Source organism: Dendronephthya gigantea, unplaced genomic scaffold (assembly GCF_004324835.1).
Source record: "Dendronephthya gigantea isolate DGI-Jeju-01 unplaced genomic scaffold, DenGig_1.0 000111F, whole genome shotgun sequence".
In the NCBI taxonomy this organism is placed as follows: domain Eukaryota; kingdom Metazoa; phylum Cnidaria; class Anthozoa; order Malacalcyonacea; family Nephtheidae; genus Dendronephthya; species Dendronephthya gigantea.
This window is the reverse complement of record NW_021163121.1, coordinates 7389-24214: the sequence shown is the minus strand read 5'-3', so window position 1 is coordinate 24214 and position 16826 is coordinate 7389. Positions and strand designations below refer to the sequence as shown.

The window sequence follows — 16826 nt, the reverse complement described above, 5'->3', positions numbered from 1 at the left end:
AGAAACATAGAAACGTAGAAACACAGAAACGTGGAAACACAGAAACGTAGAAACACAGAAACGTAGAAACCTGGAAACATAGAAACTAGAACCATAGAAATAAGAAACATAGAAACATGGAAACACAGAAAACTGGAAACACTGTGTTATATATTTCCGCGATTCTAATTATATATTCCGTGACCCGTAACATGGGCTTATAACCAGAATTGCCTGAACTGGTGCACTGTTAGGATTTATGATTGGGAAAAACATGGCACCTAAAAAGTCCGGAGGACGTATAATGCGAAAGCGTTTTAAAGCTTGCAAAATTAAAGTTGTTTCTGTGTCTACATCGGGGAATAAAAGAACTCGTAGTGTTGACCTCCATGGATCAACTTCCGAGGTAAAATTGCAAAATTCCGAAGTCGAGGAGATTGTAGATACACCGATGACTTGCCCGAGCACCACGACTGGTTTGCTAGAAAGTGATGGTGAGGACGCGAGTCAGTCGAATACAAATATGCCCTCAAAGCATGAAAAAAGAAGAACGAGAGAGTTCGAGGAATGGGAAAAGATCAGGGAAAGGCTTCTGAGTAGCCGTTATGAGGTGGATTTCTTTGTAGAGGGCATAATTTGTTGTCAGTGCGATTCACCTGCTGACGTTCGCTGTAAGGATTGTGGGCACGACGTGCACTATTGTTATAACTGTGCCAAAGCAAGTCATGGTGGACGAAATTATTTCCATGTCCTTGAAATGTTTAAGGTAGCGATATATATATATATATATATATATATTATATATATATATATATATATATATATATATATATATATATATATATATATATTGATTTCGAAGTTTCCTGTTTTGTTATCAGCTGTACAGCCATGTTTTGCTTGGGATATTTATCAATTTAATTTCAATTTTTAATTAAAATATAGGCTGGTTGTTTTGTACCATTGTTTCCTAATCATATTGTGATGAGCTCAAGCCATCAAAGAAACTGCCCGACTTCCATTGCTAGAAATATTGTGTGTATTGATGAGTATGGTTAGTTTATATGATAATGGATAATTGGAACAGCTTTCATTGATCATTAGCACAATTTAAATTGTGATATTACTAAGAATATAGGTACAATACATAATTATAATAAATATATGTAAGTGTTTGGTTGGGGTAAACCAGATAGGTTATGTATAATATGTGTATAATGGTTTTTTAATATTTGATACAGCTACAGGTATATATGCCCCAGGTTAATTGTTACCAGTGTCATTGAAGGATTTAAGCTAATTCTCTTACATGGTTACTTTTTGCATTATAGGACGGCAACATCTAAAACAAATACTTTTCTGTAACTGTGAAAGTGATGTGGCAACATTGGTAAAGATGCAGCTGTGGCCTAGTTCTGCAAAGCGCCCTGTTATGGCATTTCACTACAAGCTAATGGAGTTGTTAGAAGCACTTGTGATGGAATGTCAAGTCTCTCTTCAAAAGTTTTGTGACATGTTGGGAATTATTAATAAATCCCCCATGTTGCCTAAGTGGGTGAGCAATTTTTTTGTTGTATTTTATATATCATATGGCACATGTCATTTTCATTCCATAGAAATCATTTTTTGTTATTTAAGTACAAATTTTCCAATTTCTTTATTATATAGGTGAAAAATGTTTATTCTTGTTTAAACAGTGATTCTTTTGATGAATTTCGGTGTGTATAAATTTCCACATGTTTGTTATTATAGGGAATAGAGAAGCACTTGATTTTTATACACAACAATTTATTGTTTAATCTGAAAGTAATCACCACACAAATTATACACTCAATCACTCATGAACCATGATGTATTTTTTGTGTGGCAATTAATTTTATTTTTTTAAACTAGAAAAGCTGCTAGAGCAATAGATTATACAAAATGTTACTGGTTGGTCATTTAGGCTGCTCAGAATTGCAGTGCACTGATATGAAAAATGTCAAAACCTGTTTTTTTTGTTTTAATACAAATCTAATGTACTATTCTTAATTTTGTGTGTTGAACAAAGTATTTAGTGCACATGTTCTGTACAAAGTTAGAATATAAAGCTTTATTTTAAAGCTACCACCAGTATATGAGAAGAAATGGCAAGTTGTACGTCAACAAGGATATGGAGATGGATGAGCTTTGTCCTCTTTGCCCAAAGGTAGTCTCTGATATAATTATGTAAATGTCATCCAAATTTTTAATGTGATGTAGTCACAAGAGTAAAATTGGCCATTATTTAATTAAATGTGATTCCAATATCATTAATTACCTTTTATCGACCAGGGTCATACAGGAAGTGTAGTGGAGTCTATGGATGGTTGTTTTGGGCTCGTTAGGAAGAAATCAGCTGGTGCGAATTTTATTCCTTCCAGGCATGGTCTCACTATGTTTGCAGACCAAAATGATGTTGACAATTTTGTTGACAATTACACTGAAAGTGCTAAACAGGCCACTGTGGTAAGTTAATAATGCATTAAGTTTACAATTCGCACAAATATTGTACTAGTAAATAATGCTGTAACACAGTGGCGGATCAAGATATAGGCCGGCTGAGGTTGAATTTTGAATTTTAAAGTCAAAATACTTTAACAGCGACACAATTGATTTTGAATTTCTAAAGAATATTTGTAATTTAAAATCTACCAATGTGATTGCAAGTTACATCGATCTGTAGTAATTTATTTAGTATTTAGCCTTACCCCCGATCCACCACCAGCTGCACACACGAAACTTTGCCACTTTTCCATGATACTCTTCAATTAGTATTGTGTTAGAGTTCAAAATGTTTTTTCCTTGCACTTACATATTGTATACAACTCTCTCAGTTTATATCGTCAGTGACAATATATATATCATGCATGGTATGTGGTAATTTGAATTGGACGAATTTATCATTTTAGAATTGCAATGAATTCAAGTCTGGGGAGGTAACTGATATGCTCAGATCTAAAGGGAAGAACAAGCTCTATGACGAAAAAGGTGTTTTTGGGCGTGTTTGTAGGCACGGCTTCCCCAAAGGATTCCTCAGCATTAAACATGGTGAAAGGTACTGAATTTTAACTTGGTAATAAGCCTCACATAGAACTCAATACAACTAACTTAGTTTTTTGTATTGAGATGCCCACAAAGCATCCATGGTCTTACAATCAAGCTTTATACTCTTTCATTAAATCGCTTCTGCAGAGGATCATCTATACTGTTAAAGGCGGGACGTAAGAGCCTATTCCTAGCGAGATGTACAAACCACCATTTCGAGATGTGGTTTAGATATTCCAATACCGAAAGAGAAGAAGTAAAGTAGCCCTTAGAAGTCGAACCTGGCTCTTTGAATTCCCCTTTTTTGCATCTTGTAAAGAGAGGAAACGATTAAACCAAATCTTTTACTGTAACTGAAATATTTTTGTAGGATTGCTTATTCCGTTTATGAAGTTGAGCGTCTGTTGAGCAAACATAACGGTACAGCCGTTAACATCAAAGTTACATATGATATAGCGTGTACACTGGAAGCCCATTTGAAGGTTAGGTTTTGTGAGTTAGTTACCACTGTTTTGTATTATAATAAGTCTGGTTTCAATCTTGAAATTATTCTGTGGTAGAAAAACGAAAGGAAGGATATTCTGAATGCAGTTAGTTTTGCTATACCTATTTTTCACTGTTACGGACACAAGTCAGCATGCCAGGTATAATAACATCGTCTTGTATTATGCTATTATATTACAGGTGAATGTGTACCTTGCTCTTATGTTTATTGTTTTTTCGTTAATGTATTCAGATAAAGTTTAGCCCAAGACGGCAACGAGGCTATGCTCTTACAGACGGGGAGGGGATTGAAAGATTGTGGTCCTATTTGCGAGGTTTCTCTTCAATGACAAAAGAAATGAGTGCTGGTCGCCGAACAGACATGCTTACAGATGCCCTATTACATTATTCAACACGGCAACTCCTTGCATGTGGTAGCTATTTCAGTATATTATTCTTATTCAGCACATTTTACCAGTAACCGTTTAAAAACTGTAAAATGGTTATTTGTTAAAATGTTATTATAATATTCCAAATTTTTTGGACAATACAATAACTTATATTTCTATGCACATATATAGGGGAGCAACTTTTAACAAAGCTGAAGAGGTGTCCAATTCTTATAGAAAACACTGTGTTACAGCTAACAGAAGTTTTTTCTGGCCTGTCGGGTATGATATTGTTTTTACTAGTTTGGGCTCAGATACATGCAAAAGACGAAAAATGAACAAGAATAAACAATAAATTACCTGAATGTTTTAGTTCCTTATGATGAAGTAGTGGTTTCATCGTGGATGAGAGATGAAGAGAATCTGATTTTAGCAAGAGGTTTTACCCCATTGACTTCCAATGCATTTGAGCTTGATATTAATTATTTAATTTTGTCCACTACGTTTTTCTACTTAGATAAGAAGACAGTGGTATTGACATGGGAGCAAAAATATGTTCAAAATCTTATTCACCTCCATCAACTAAGGTATACGTAACATCTTTTTGAAGCTTTGCGTTTCAAAGTGTGTTTTAATGTTATGTTCTATAATGAAGGTAAATTTTTCAGTTTGACTTTTTCTCCTTCTGCAGGTTAAATGTCGCCTCTATTGAAGAGGGTGATCACAACCAATTGGGGAAGTGGTAAAGAAAACAAAAGAGTAAGTCAGAGCTTATTGTAATTTATATAATGAAATTCTAGTCAGTAATTAATTTGAATTTATTGTTTTTCACTGCTTATATATATCTAGTGTGACGAAAATTGTAAGGAATATAGAGAAAAGTAACAAAGTCTCAAAGAGGTGGAAACCTGGGGAAAAACACTTTAATGCATCAGCTTTATGTTTGGAAGAACAAAGACGTAGTACAGTTGTTGACCAGACGTATAATTTAGCTGTTGAAAGACTTTTTTTGATTTCTCTCAAGAGGAAATATTCTGGTATTAAATTATTTTGTTAAAATTGTTCTGTACCCTAATGCTGTGGTTTATAGTAGCTGAAATATTTTAAATCCTGAAGACTAGGGACTGGTTGTGTAAAAACGTAGGTCATTTTAACTACAGTTAGTTGTGTCTGACAAAATTGGCCAATTACAAACGTGTATTTATGACTTAACTATGCACGGCATAGATATTTTTCAATGTAACATAGGCGCGGCGTTAGCCTTCTATCAACTTCGCAACGAAAGTGATAAAACAACTGCCTGAAATATATATTTTTTTTGGTGTCGTGTAGATGGACAAGCCATAGCGTCAAAGCTGTCCAAGCAGATCACCCGTAAAACCAATGCAATCAAAAGCGTTATAACGAAATATAATGCTTCTTTGACTGCTCTACAAGACTGCGTTGACGGACTACCTGACGAGCTGAAATTTGACATAGCAAAAGACCCAGAGTCGTCACTTTATTCCAACTTCTCCACCCAACGGCCTGTCGAGACTGTTCCTTTTTCCGTCAAGAGATCCGCAATTGACCTGCAAAATTTCCTCGAAAGATGCAAAGAGGAGCAGGAACTTTTGTTAGAGGAAGTTGAAAACCTGTTTATGTATTACATTGAAAAGCGAGATAATTTCACAGAAATTTTAGAACGACGTTGTCTTGAGGAATCCAGGCTATCGAATGGGATTTGCAATCATATAAGAAAGGAGATTTGCGAGATAAACAACGTGTTGGTGTCTTTGCGTTTGACACTTTCCGATTATATAAAACCATGGCTTGCAGAAAAACTTGATAGCGTTGACAGTACATCGTCTTTTCATATGTCAAATGTCTTAGAAACGTGTGTTGAAGAGGAAAGTGAAATAGAATGCATAGATAAAGATGCCATAGAGGATCTTGTGGACTTGCTAGATGACAGAGACGAAGACGAGGAATGATAGGGAATGATTGCTGCATTGAAAACAATCATATCTATAGTATCGGCATCTCTTGTGTAAATAACCGTACTTTCTAATATAAATAAATGGCAGAATTTTGAACAAACGTTTTCGGCCAAGGCAGTGGATAATTACTCTCTATTGGGCAATTGTCATATGGTAACTTATTATTTTCACTTTTTTAACGCGGGACGATTTACTCGTCAAAGGGACACCCTCTGATTCTGTATAGAATAAAATATACTAGTTTTAATAGTTTCACATTACTTTCATCCAAGCATAAAAAGTCGAGTAAAATTCCAATGCAGCTAGCGCTGATACAATCGAAGGATTGAAAGGTTGATTCAAACAGGTAGGAAAAAGTATTTACCTTGCAGAATGGTATTGTGCATTTCTGTTTCGCTCTTAAAACAAGTTCAAATTTCTTTCTGAATACGACGTACTGTACAATCTTTTCAAAGCTCATCAAAAACATCTGATCACGCAGCTGTAAAATGGCCATTTTGAGATTAAGTATATACAGAAGGCTATTAATTGAGACTATTTGTTTTTACCGCTTGCAAGCTTCAAATTGTCGATGCAAGACATTTTTGTTGAGCTTGCATGTAGAAATCTATTGCTGATCACCAATTGCAAATTTGAGCATGAAGTCTAATAAATTGTGATGAATTCAAATGCAACCAATACCCACGGTATAATTGTTTGATTTCAGTTTTCATAGTTTCTACCAACGATTTATTGCTGATCATAGTAATTATATAAGATGTATAGGTCAGAAATCAAAAAACACACACATATAGCTATCTGCTCGACGTATATTTTTATATATATGCTCGGTTACTACTTACTAAGGTGGCCGTGGGGTTCAGTCCATGATGTAAATAACACTTCGTTGACAGACTCCCTATTGTTGAGATCAAAATCAATGGCGAAGCCTCTTTTTATTCATTTTTATTATATATATACGAGATCTAAACCCGAACTCCTAATCGAGCTGGTTTGCAACAGCACCGTTTAAGGTTTGTCCAGCACCCTTTGGTCATACGTCACGAAATCAGTGTTGCCAACTGTAATTTTGTAAAAATCCCAAGTAAGCGCCTGAAATATCCCGAGATTCCCCCTAAAATCCCGAGATTCTAATTTCAACCCCAGTCCTCAGCTTTGGCGCACCCTAGTACCCAGTCCGGTCAGTTTGCGTTTCAAAAGCGGTACTTCTCTGCATAACCGATTGTACAAATAGGACAAATAGTCTTTATTGAGTGACTTTGAGTAGCGTTTTTGCCGCAAGTATTAATTTACCTTAGATTTTTAACATGTTTATTTGTCAAATTAACGAAAACATCTTTTCCCAAATTCCAAACTTCCCTTTCCCAAAAATCCCTAAAAAAATCCCGAGATTACCATTTGAGAAATAAATCCCAAAAAAATCCCAACTGCTTCAAAAAATCCCGAGATCTCGGGATAAAATCCCGAACTTGGCAACACTGCACGAAATTTGAGTTCACTTGGTTGGTAGGGCCCAGCCTGCACACAAGCGCAAACAAGCGCCTTGATAAGAAGGTGCGAAGAATGGCGAATACCTCAAAATCATCAAAGTTCAAGTTTTTGCCATCAGATTGGAGGGATTCTCGAGCTACCTGGTAAGCTCACAGCTTTTGTACATTCTAGAGAGCAGCTATATTGCTATATTAATATCGTTTGCATAATTAAATATTTAAATATATTAAAACGTATGTTTCTTTTATGCATATTGCAGGCTTTCCCGCTTTTATGCGGTTGATTTGTATTCTCGTGTGAAATGTTCTGATGTATTGAACGACCTGACAGAAAAATTCCCAAATATTTCTAAGAGAGAGTGTGGTTTTATAGTTCGAAGATTTTTCCCGAGCGTAAGAAGAAAACATAGTAATCATGTTTACTATTATTCTGGAATTCGTCGTGTCTCTGACCCCAAATCCCTGAACGGCGGATCATTCGACGACGGATCATTTGGTGAGTACAAGATGCAAAACCTTCTGTACATCATACATGTTAATTCAGACCTTACTATTGGTTTATTTGTTGAAAATACAATAGATACTTGACGAATAAGGAGCAATTTTTTGCATAAATGTTCCCTGACATAGTTAATGAGTTCTATTGTACTTTTATGTAGTCTGTAAACCCATGTATATTCTATTAACTGTGATCTCACACACTGTACCTTCATGTAAAACATGTTTTAGTTACTGCTAGAAAGTTTGTTGATAAGGCTACATATTGAGGTCACTTGTTCTATTTATGGTTTTGGTCCCTTAGCCTCATATATACCATGCATTTTAAATTTTTAATTAAGTTGCTCCTACTATGTAGCTAATACAGAAAACATAGATGTCATATTGGATGTCATACTGTTGATGAATCTGTAAGACTGTAACATTAGTACTCTAAAGTTCATTGCTGGTTACATAGCTTCAATTTTTTGTTTAGAAAAGGAAGTACCGGTACTGGAAGAAGTTAACCATGATATACCAAAATCTCTGCATGTTAAAAGACAGGAGCTGATTGACGTGCATGACACTGGTATATGTAAATTCAACAATGGCATTGTTGAAACTTTACAATTAAAGCGTTTCAGAGGGTTTCCTGTTGCAGTAAGAGAATGTGAACATAACATTGAAAGTGAGGTGAAATCAATATTAAGATTGCCTTCTCATCCTTCTTTGCCTATTGTTTTGGGAATTTGTCTTGATTGCAAGCCATTCCTGCTTGTGACAAAGTTTTATGGCTCTTCAAAGTTTGGTGTTATGCTTTCACTGTATGCAGCTATAAAAGACAAGTGCAAAGACAGCATTTCTAAGGAACGCTGGATTTCTATCATTCATGGTATCACTGAAGGCCTGTTGCATATGCATGCAAATGCTTTTTGTCATGGAGATTTGCAATCACATAATATCATTTTGCATAGAAAATCCAGGGAAAACAAGTTTTTGCAGCCAGTTTTCTTTAGTTTAGACAAAGCATTGCACATCAAAAAAGAAAACACAATTCTTTTCCGCAATGATGTGCAAAACCTAGCTTCATTAATTGACAATATAAGTGCCAATACTAAAGGTGACAATTTATTTAAATCTGTAGCGGACATAGCAAGAGGAATAGACCAAAGTAGTAGCAATAGCATAGATGTGTTAAAACATATTTTACACCATCTTAAGCAACTATAAGTTTTAGTGGTGCTCTAGCCATGCTTTGGCTGTGTAATACTGCAATAAGTTATTTGAGTTCCATGTATGGGTAAATATATCCTAGCATCAAGGATTGGGTGGGAAACAGGCAGGAATATTCTTTTATTCATGTTAACAGCCTGTAAAGACAATACATTTGAGAAGAATTTGATAATGCAGAACACAAGAATATATGAATATTGCTCCCCCTCCAATTATTGATGCTAGCTATGTACACCACTGTTCATGTTGTCAATCCATTTTTAGTTACAGTACATAAAAATGAACTGTTATTTTAAATTAGTTTTGTATGGCTAAACTGTCCAATTAATAGAATATGAAAAAATAATACATATAGAATATCCTATCTAGTAAAACAGTTACCAAGTAAACTGTTGTAACCTAAAACCCCTTGTAACCGAAGTTAACCCTACAGAAAATCTAGGCTGCTTTGGTCTTAGTGGTGATAAAATTTCCTGCAAGGACTGCGTGATTGCCGGAACGAAGTTCAATATCCAAAAATTAGGGTTCACATAAAAGCCTTGCAGATCAATCTGAGATTTTCCCTAATCCCTCTGTAGGGTGGCGTCAATGTCTAGCACAAAAAACAATGGAACAGTCATCGTGAATCTGTAAATCAGTGTACTTTTATTAACAAACCAAAGCAAAACTATTGCATGTACACCCAATGACCCAAAAACTGGAATTGGAACGAGTTAATGCAGTCATAACCAACTGAGTAATGAAAGCCTTCGTACTGTATTTACAAAAACCCTTGATGTTTTAAGCATTCTCTGATTGTAATGTCAAAATCAGGTGGCATTGTTATTTTGGCACCATAATTGAGTTCAAGAGCTTTTCGAAGTCTCAGTGTTCCAAGATTTTCTTGATCTTTGCTGATCAGTTCAAGGCTACTATGAATGTTTTGTCCTGTTCGACAAGTAATTTGTAGCACAGTTCTTGTTCCGTCTTGTCCTTGTCAAGCCAGTAACCAAAAATTTTATCATCTGCCTGAAGATTTTCAATTTCTTCTGCTTTACCAGGGTGATAAAAGAGCCAGTATGGTTCAGCTTTAGTCGTGTTATACACCGGCAGAACGTAACCGCAATGAGCTCTGGTTACCTCATAGTTTTTTTTACATGCAGTCATCGCATCATTACCAAAACAGTGGCTAAGTTCTGTTGTAATGATATTAAATTCTTCCTCATTTAAATCAAAGTCGTATACTTCCAAATCCTCTTCTTGAATTTTATGATTTTGCGATAAACAATCTGCCACTTTATCTTCGTTGATAATCTTACTCAAAATACTCGTATACAGCTGCATTCGTTCAACAGTTGTGATTTCCGACCGCTTGTCTGGTAATGAGGATAGGATGAATGTGATATTTTCAGCATTTTCCATTATAGCATTTATTTGTTTTTGCCCATATGCACTTGGTCTCTTGAAACTGAGGGCGTCAGGCAATCCTGTGACTTCAAATCCTCCCTTTTTGTATGGTACCCGAGAGGACGCTTTTCCACATGCTTCACCTGGGAATTTCCAAAAAAAAAGTTTACATTACTCAAAAAGCACGAGCATTGTGCATTAGGATAATCATATCCGATAATGTATATATTCATAAGGGGCTTTCCTTTAAGTGGCGAAAATGTCAGACCGGTCAAATTTTGAATTGAAATAGAGTGTTTCCTTATGAATATAACAGTAAAACAGCAATTTGCGCGCTAGGCAGATGAACATGACGATACACTTAAACGTAACGATACACGTAAACGCAGAGTTCTTGAAATACTAGAAATATCCGCTCAGTATAGAAATTCAATAGGACCGGTCTGGCCGTAATATAAAGAAAAGCGCGTTCAAATAAGCGTAAAAGCAAGCGATATCTATTAAAAGAAATATCCTGGTTCTATCTTTGCAGGTGTGAATGTGGGTTTGAAAAGTACAAACTATTGCAAACCCACATTCAAACAACAACGAACAAGATGCCGGGCCATAACGTGAACGAAAGCAGCGCGATAATTGGGACGAATATTCATATATCTGTTCTACTGTACCTGGCGGTTTTATTTCGAAAACAAATGAAGTACAAAAAAATTCCGTCGGTCAGAACGAATATGTGAATATGTACCGCTCCACTAATTATTGCATCAAGTTTCAACCATCAACGAGCATTAAAAGAGGTTTGAGATACTAAAAAATGCTTACTGTATTTTTTGTTGAAGAGTTTTGCAACATCATCAACTTTGAAATTAACTCTGTGTGGAGTGTCTAAAGAAAAGAATAACAAAAGTATTAGTACAGTTTTTGACAATTAGTTAATTGATCAGAAGTTTTATTTGCTAAAAAACACCTTATTATTCATAATTTACAACCAAATATTAATATTGAAATTGATATTAATACCGACCACTAAATATTCAAAGTAACACCTGTAGGTACATAACTTAATTTAAGATTGCATGAAGACTTACCAACATACTCCCCAAATTTCAAAGCAATGGTTTGGTTATCTTCCAAAAATCTCATTCCTTTCTCTGTCCCATATTGTTTAAGCTTGCATGAATCGCTAGGATCCATGAGCAGGACTGATGCTTCGCAGCCAAGAGTTTCCATATATGCAAGCTAAAGAAACAAATGAATGTACAAAACATATAAAGATACACAAAGACCATGTGGTGTTTGGCCAAAAATTATAAGCCAGTACAAATTTTTACACACACATGTATGAATATATACCAATTCAATTTAAAAAAGAGAGTCACATGTACATTTTACTAATTAAGGTTAAATTAAATTTTGGGCTTGCATATACAGCTAACTTAATAAAGGTTAGCTTTCCAGAAATCAAAGGGATGATTGGATACCTGTTAATTTAGACCCATATACCTGAAATATTAGGTTTGAAACAATAACCTACACTCTTTAGAAGACATACAATAGAAATTGTTGTGTTTCATACAAAGATAACATTTTTAATTTCAAGAGTCTATGGAAGGGCTAGCAACCTCTGCAGAGAAGAGAGGCATGCGCATGCTCTACAAAGCCAGCTATCACTAAAATATTTGCCACAGAGCAACAATATATTTGTAGCATATATTTAGGTGTGTTTTAAATATATGCTATAAAAAAACCTTGGTCCATGCATGCACCTTCTTATATTCCACTTAAAAATTATGTGAACATTTTATGCTGTAAAATACATGATTACACCTAACCTCCATCAAGTTCATATTCTATGACAAGAACAGTTATTAACTGGACAATAACAATGCCAATTCAATTTCATAAACCAAATTAACAATTCTAAAATATTCATGCTTGGAGCTTTGGAAGACTAGGTCTCAACACATTGTCATCTTCACAAACAATAGTATAGGTGTATACCTGGGAGATAAGTTGTTTTCTCGCTTTTTTGATTCTCTGATTACACTCCTTTTCAGATAATTCACTAACAACAACCTTTTGTAGCTCTTTTGCTTTTTCAATCCACTTACTTCGTTCCTCAGAGGTGAGTGAGTTCCATGTACTAACAGTGAGTTTTAATTTTTCAGAGTTTGTAAGCTGTTTGCATTCATCTGCAAATTATAAAACATATATACTATAGCACCATTCATATAAAATATTTGTAGCACCATATAAGATACTGCAATTTAGTCCATTGTCCTTACACACCAACACAATTGAGACATGCTCTATTCTTCATTCATGCTTTATGATACAAGGTCCCCTCTATAAATCCCTCTCAGCACAAGCCAAAAAGGCCCTGAAATAGATGGGATTGATAAGTTCAATAAGTTTTCATAATTCCATTATAAATTTGATCAGAGAACATAGTACAATTTGGCTTATTTGAAAGGGGGCTTATTAAATGAGAGATTATTATGAACCTAACCTGAGGTAAGCATGCTCGAGCAAAAAAGGTTGTATGCTGTGGTCCCACGCTTTACAGGACACTTTCTTGTTGCCAAGCCAGAGGTCTCACCAGGTGCATCTGTCCCAATAGCAGATGAGGCTTTTCGTTTCTGCCTTTCGTTTCCAATCCATTTCTACAAACGATTACAGTAATGTTTTTCAAAATAATTAAGGTTCTAAGGGTTTTAATTTCGAGTGGAGTCATAAACAAGAATGAATGATGAATTGGTCTTCAGAATGAATCGAAGTTATCGAACCTACGTTTTTGCGAATTGCGATGCCCGTGCAAATGTACAATGCTCATGCCACAGAGCTATAGATGTAGCTAACAATAGCAAGTGTAGTTAGTGCGTATTTACAGATATACAATATTCATAACGCGTTTATTTCAAAACTTGCGTCAATATGCAAATTAACACGCCATCTAAACTTCAAAGACAAAAATAAATACCTTCACTCGTTCTACAGTTACGTTAGCTTTATCAGAAGCCTCCACTATAGTTCTCTGCATGTTACTAGCTGTTGAATTCATGCCTTTATCGAAGAAGTCACAAAGAATCTTCCTCTGCGCTTCGCTTATCACTTCGTACGTTCTTCGACGATCAGCCATTTTGAATATATCAAACCTCAATCATCCCTAGCCCAGCATGCACAGAATATAATTTGGTGACGCTTCAAAGCGCATTTCTAAATTTTAGAATTAACGTTAGATAGCGTTTTAGAACAGGTGAAACGGGTGGGACCCGGGGCACTTGAACATTGAAGAGAAAAAGGAGTGGTCTGACCTGTAAGGTTTTCTTGTATAGACGTGAGCGCGTCGTTGACCAGAGAATCTGCATTGGGACCCTGGTTTGAGATTTCGATTCCGGAGGTAGAATCCGTTGGGGCAGACGCCATTGTGGATGTGGAAGACGCAGAGGTTGGTAAGAAACCAGCTAGCTTTTGCGTGACTGCCTCGGTAACCGAAGACACCAGCGTTGAGATAAGCTCACTCGAAAGAGAGGGCAAAGTCGCTTGACTCACGGGCACAGTTGACGTTGACGGGGCGGCACCAACAGATACAGCATTGGACGAACTTCGAGTTCGACGAGATGTTGTTGGTTGGTTCTGAACAGACTCTCGCAAAAACGGCTGATGGAGCGGCGACACGCTTAGAACGACGTACGGGTGGCATTCTAAGAAATAAAACTTTAAAAGCAGAAATAGATACTTATGGCGTAATGAGTTTTTAGATAGTAAAGCAACCGCACCCAAATTTTGTCGTTGTGCGAGAAATAAAACTATCCCCCGTAATGGCGAACATTCAATAGTGAGGATTCTTCCGTTATTTGTCGTAATTGAAAATTGGAACTTGTGAAAGAATGATTAGAAAATCAAACGTCAGCAGGGAACATGGCAGATCCGAAGATCGCCGCACCGTTCACCCTAGGCCAACAAAACTCACAAAAAGTGTGAGAACTCTCATACAGATGAGAGATAAAGACAAAATCAAACGTCAGCAGGATGAACATGGCAGATCCGAAGATCGCCGCACCATTCACCCTATGGCCAACAAAAAACTCACAAAAAGTGTGAGACCTCTCATATAGATGAGAGATAAAGACAAAATCAAACGTCAGCAGGATGAACATGGCAGATCAGAAGATCGCCGCACCGTTCATCATATGGCCAACAAAACTCACAAACAGTGTGAGAACTCTCATATAGATAAAAGATAAAGATATAATAGATAAAGGCGCTAAAGCGGTATTTAAGAAGTAATCACGAGTAAAGTTTGTCAAATGTCAAGGTTATATTATAAAAGTAAATGTAATGTACGACAGCTTGTTATATATATATATATATAATATATATATATATTATATATATATATTATAATATATTATAATATATAGATAGAGAATTTTATAACATTTTAGTTGCTTGAAGAATGGCCCCCGATAACTTCGGTATAATTTATATTGCCCGATTCGATTAAAATGGACCCCGTCAGGTAGAAATGGCGTCACGGAAGGTCGTATAAAGCCATGGTGTGTCCATAAAAACACTCTCGGGACCTTCTCTAAAACTACCTGTAGATAATTGTTCAGCATTAAACGCTGCTTTTCAAAAAGAGGGTTGTTCTTTCGCGGGGAAATCATGCATGCGCATACCAATTTTACGTGATATTGATCCAGCAATAAAGCAACCAAGTCGTCAATGCGTGACCCGACTGTTTCGGGCCTTAAGGAGGACAAATCGTTCGTGCCTATCTCCAGAATAACAATATCTGGGGCACACCGAGAAACTACGCCTAAATCAAATTTGCGAATCTTCTTCACTGTTCTACCTCCTATACCGTGTAGAGAAACTCTCGCTGTGCCCTTGAGTTTAAAGGTTGGGCACATGCGAATATCCCGTTTATGTTTCAGGTCGCACTGTAGGCGACGAACAAATGAGTGTCCCAGGACCAAAACTTTTGGGGGTACCATTGTGTATTCGTAGCTACTATCTATATGTATATCAATATAAATATATAGAAAAACAAGTAGAACACTTCTGTAAATACCTTTCAACTTTAAAGGAGATCTGTCTTTCGCGATGTCACGCTTAAACTGACCGTTTATGGTTTGGGTATTCGGTCTTTGTTAGTTTTCGATTTGCTTTTGGCCATTGACCACCTTTCCCATATTGCGTGCCATCCATTACCTGTCGGTCTTTTAGATAGGACGCAAAGCCCATAATATAAGATTTTTAATTATCGTCGGCAAGGCGTATCCCCTTGGGGGAACACCTTGCCTTAATAGTCTATTTATAAAATCACATTACATAAATTTCTTATTTCCTTCGTAAATATTTTGTTTTATATTATACTGCACAATCATTCACATGATGGTTATAGTCGGTGCAAACACGCAGTTTGCTTGCAACTGCACATACCATTGTTGTTTTTGGAACTTAAAATTTATGCCAAGAGGATTTACTCGTTGTGATGTTTAATATTGGAGATAAGTTGTTTTTTTAATTACATTGTACTAGATTATATATTTACATATCTATAGAGTATATGTTTACTGTTTAAATATTCATTAAATCAGTATCATATTTAACATTTACATATAACCCAGTGGCACCAATAGGGCTAGTAACATGCTATGGAAGAAATGTTGCAAACACTTTTTAGAAACAGATTTTAAATGATTTTTCCATAGGTTTCGCACTTTGTATACATGATAATGTTCGCTTAATTCTACTGTTTCTAAAACTTCAATATATATATATATATATTATATATTATATATATATATATATATAATATATATATATATATTAATATATATATATAATTATATATATATATACTATAAGGTATCATAAAGTACTACGAATTACTTATATAGTAAATAATCACCAAAACGTTTAGGAGGCCAACACTGCCTTCTTGGTTTAGGCGATAGCTATCCGGTTTGACGCGAAACTTCAAAGTCACGACCGCTTGGACTCGATTTCTTCAACAACTGTTTCCGGACAACGTGTCCGCGATGTTTTCTGGACCCGGAAGATACTTAACAGTAAAATCATAATTCTGCAATCTCAGAACCCACGTTTCAACTCGTGCAGAGGGCCTATGGTTTTGGAATAAATCACTTCTAATGGTTTATGGTCTGTCAAAACCTCAAAGTAAATCCCGAACAAATACACATGAAAACGCTCACAAGCCCATACTATACTTAATGCTTCTTTCTGCGTCTGAGAATACCGCCTTTCCATGTCAGAAAGAAATCTACTAGCATATGCCACAACCTTCATTACATTTTGTTGCTTTTGCACAAGCACTG

At 35.8% G+C, this 16826-nt stretch overlaps 3 protein-coding genes across 3 annotated transcripts; 2 read left to right on the top strand and 1 right to left on the bottom strand.

Moving 5' to 3' along the window:
* The first annotated feature begins 253 nt into the window (after positions 1-253).
* LOC114535151 lies at positions 254-5890 on the top strand. The gene is made up of 16 exons (XM_028556534.1): positions 254-745; positions 925-1033; positions 1311-1534; positions 1648-1697; positions 2083-2167; positions 2293-2466; positions 2910-3055; positions 3416-3527; positions 3606-3689; positions 3782-3962; positions 4110-4199; positions 4291-4356; positions 4435-4504; positions 4609-4659; positions 4767-4954; positions 5250-5890. Exons 1-16 carry the CDS (start codon positions 254-256, stop codon positions 5888-5890), a joined length of 2763 nt encoding a protein of 920 aa, XP_028412335.1.
* A 1562-nt stretch (positions 5891-7452) lies between these two features.
* Positions 7453-9533, top strand: LOC114535141. The gene is made up of 3 exons (XM_028556520.1): positions 7453-7530; positions 7647-7882; positions 8360-9533. Exons 1-3 carry the CDS (start codon positions 7460-7462, stop codon positions 9091-9093), a joined length of 1041 nt encoding a protein of 346 aa, XP_028412321.1. The 5' UTR covers positions 7453-7459; the 3' UTR covers positions 9094-9533.
* A 460-nt stretch (positions 9534-9993) lies between these two features.
* Positions 9994-13739, bottom strand: LOC114535140. Its single transcript, XM_028556518.1, has 6 exons — positions 13460-13739; positions 12989-13142; positions 12481-12671; positions 11568-11718; positions 11302-11364; positions 9994-10625 (listed from the first exon to the last, which is right to left on the bottom strand). Exons 1-6 carry the CDS (start codon positions 13616-13618, stop codon positions 9994-9996), a joined length of 1350 nt encoding a protein of 449 aa, XP_028412319.1. The 5' UTR covers positions 13619-13739.
* Between the last annotated feature and the right edge of the window lie 3087 nt (positions 13740-16826).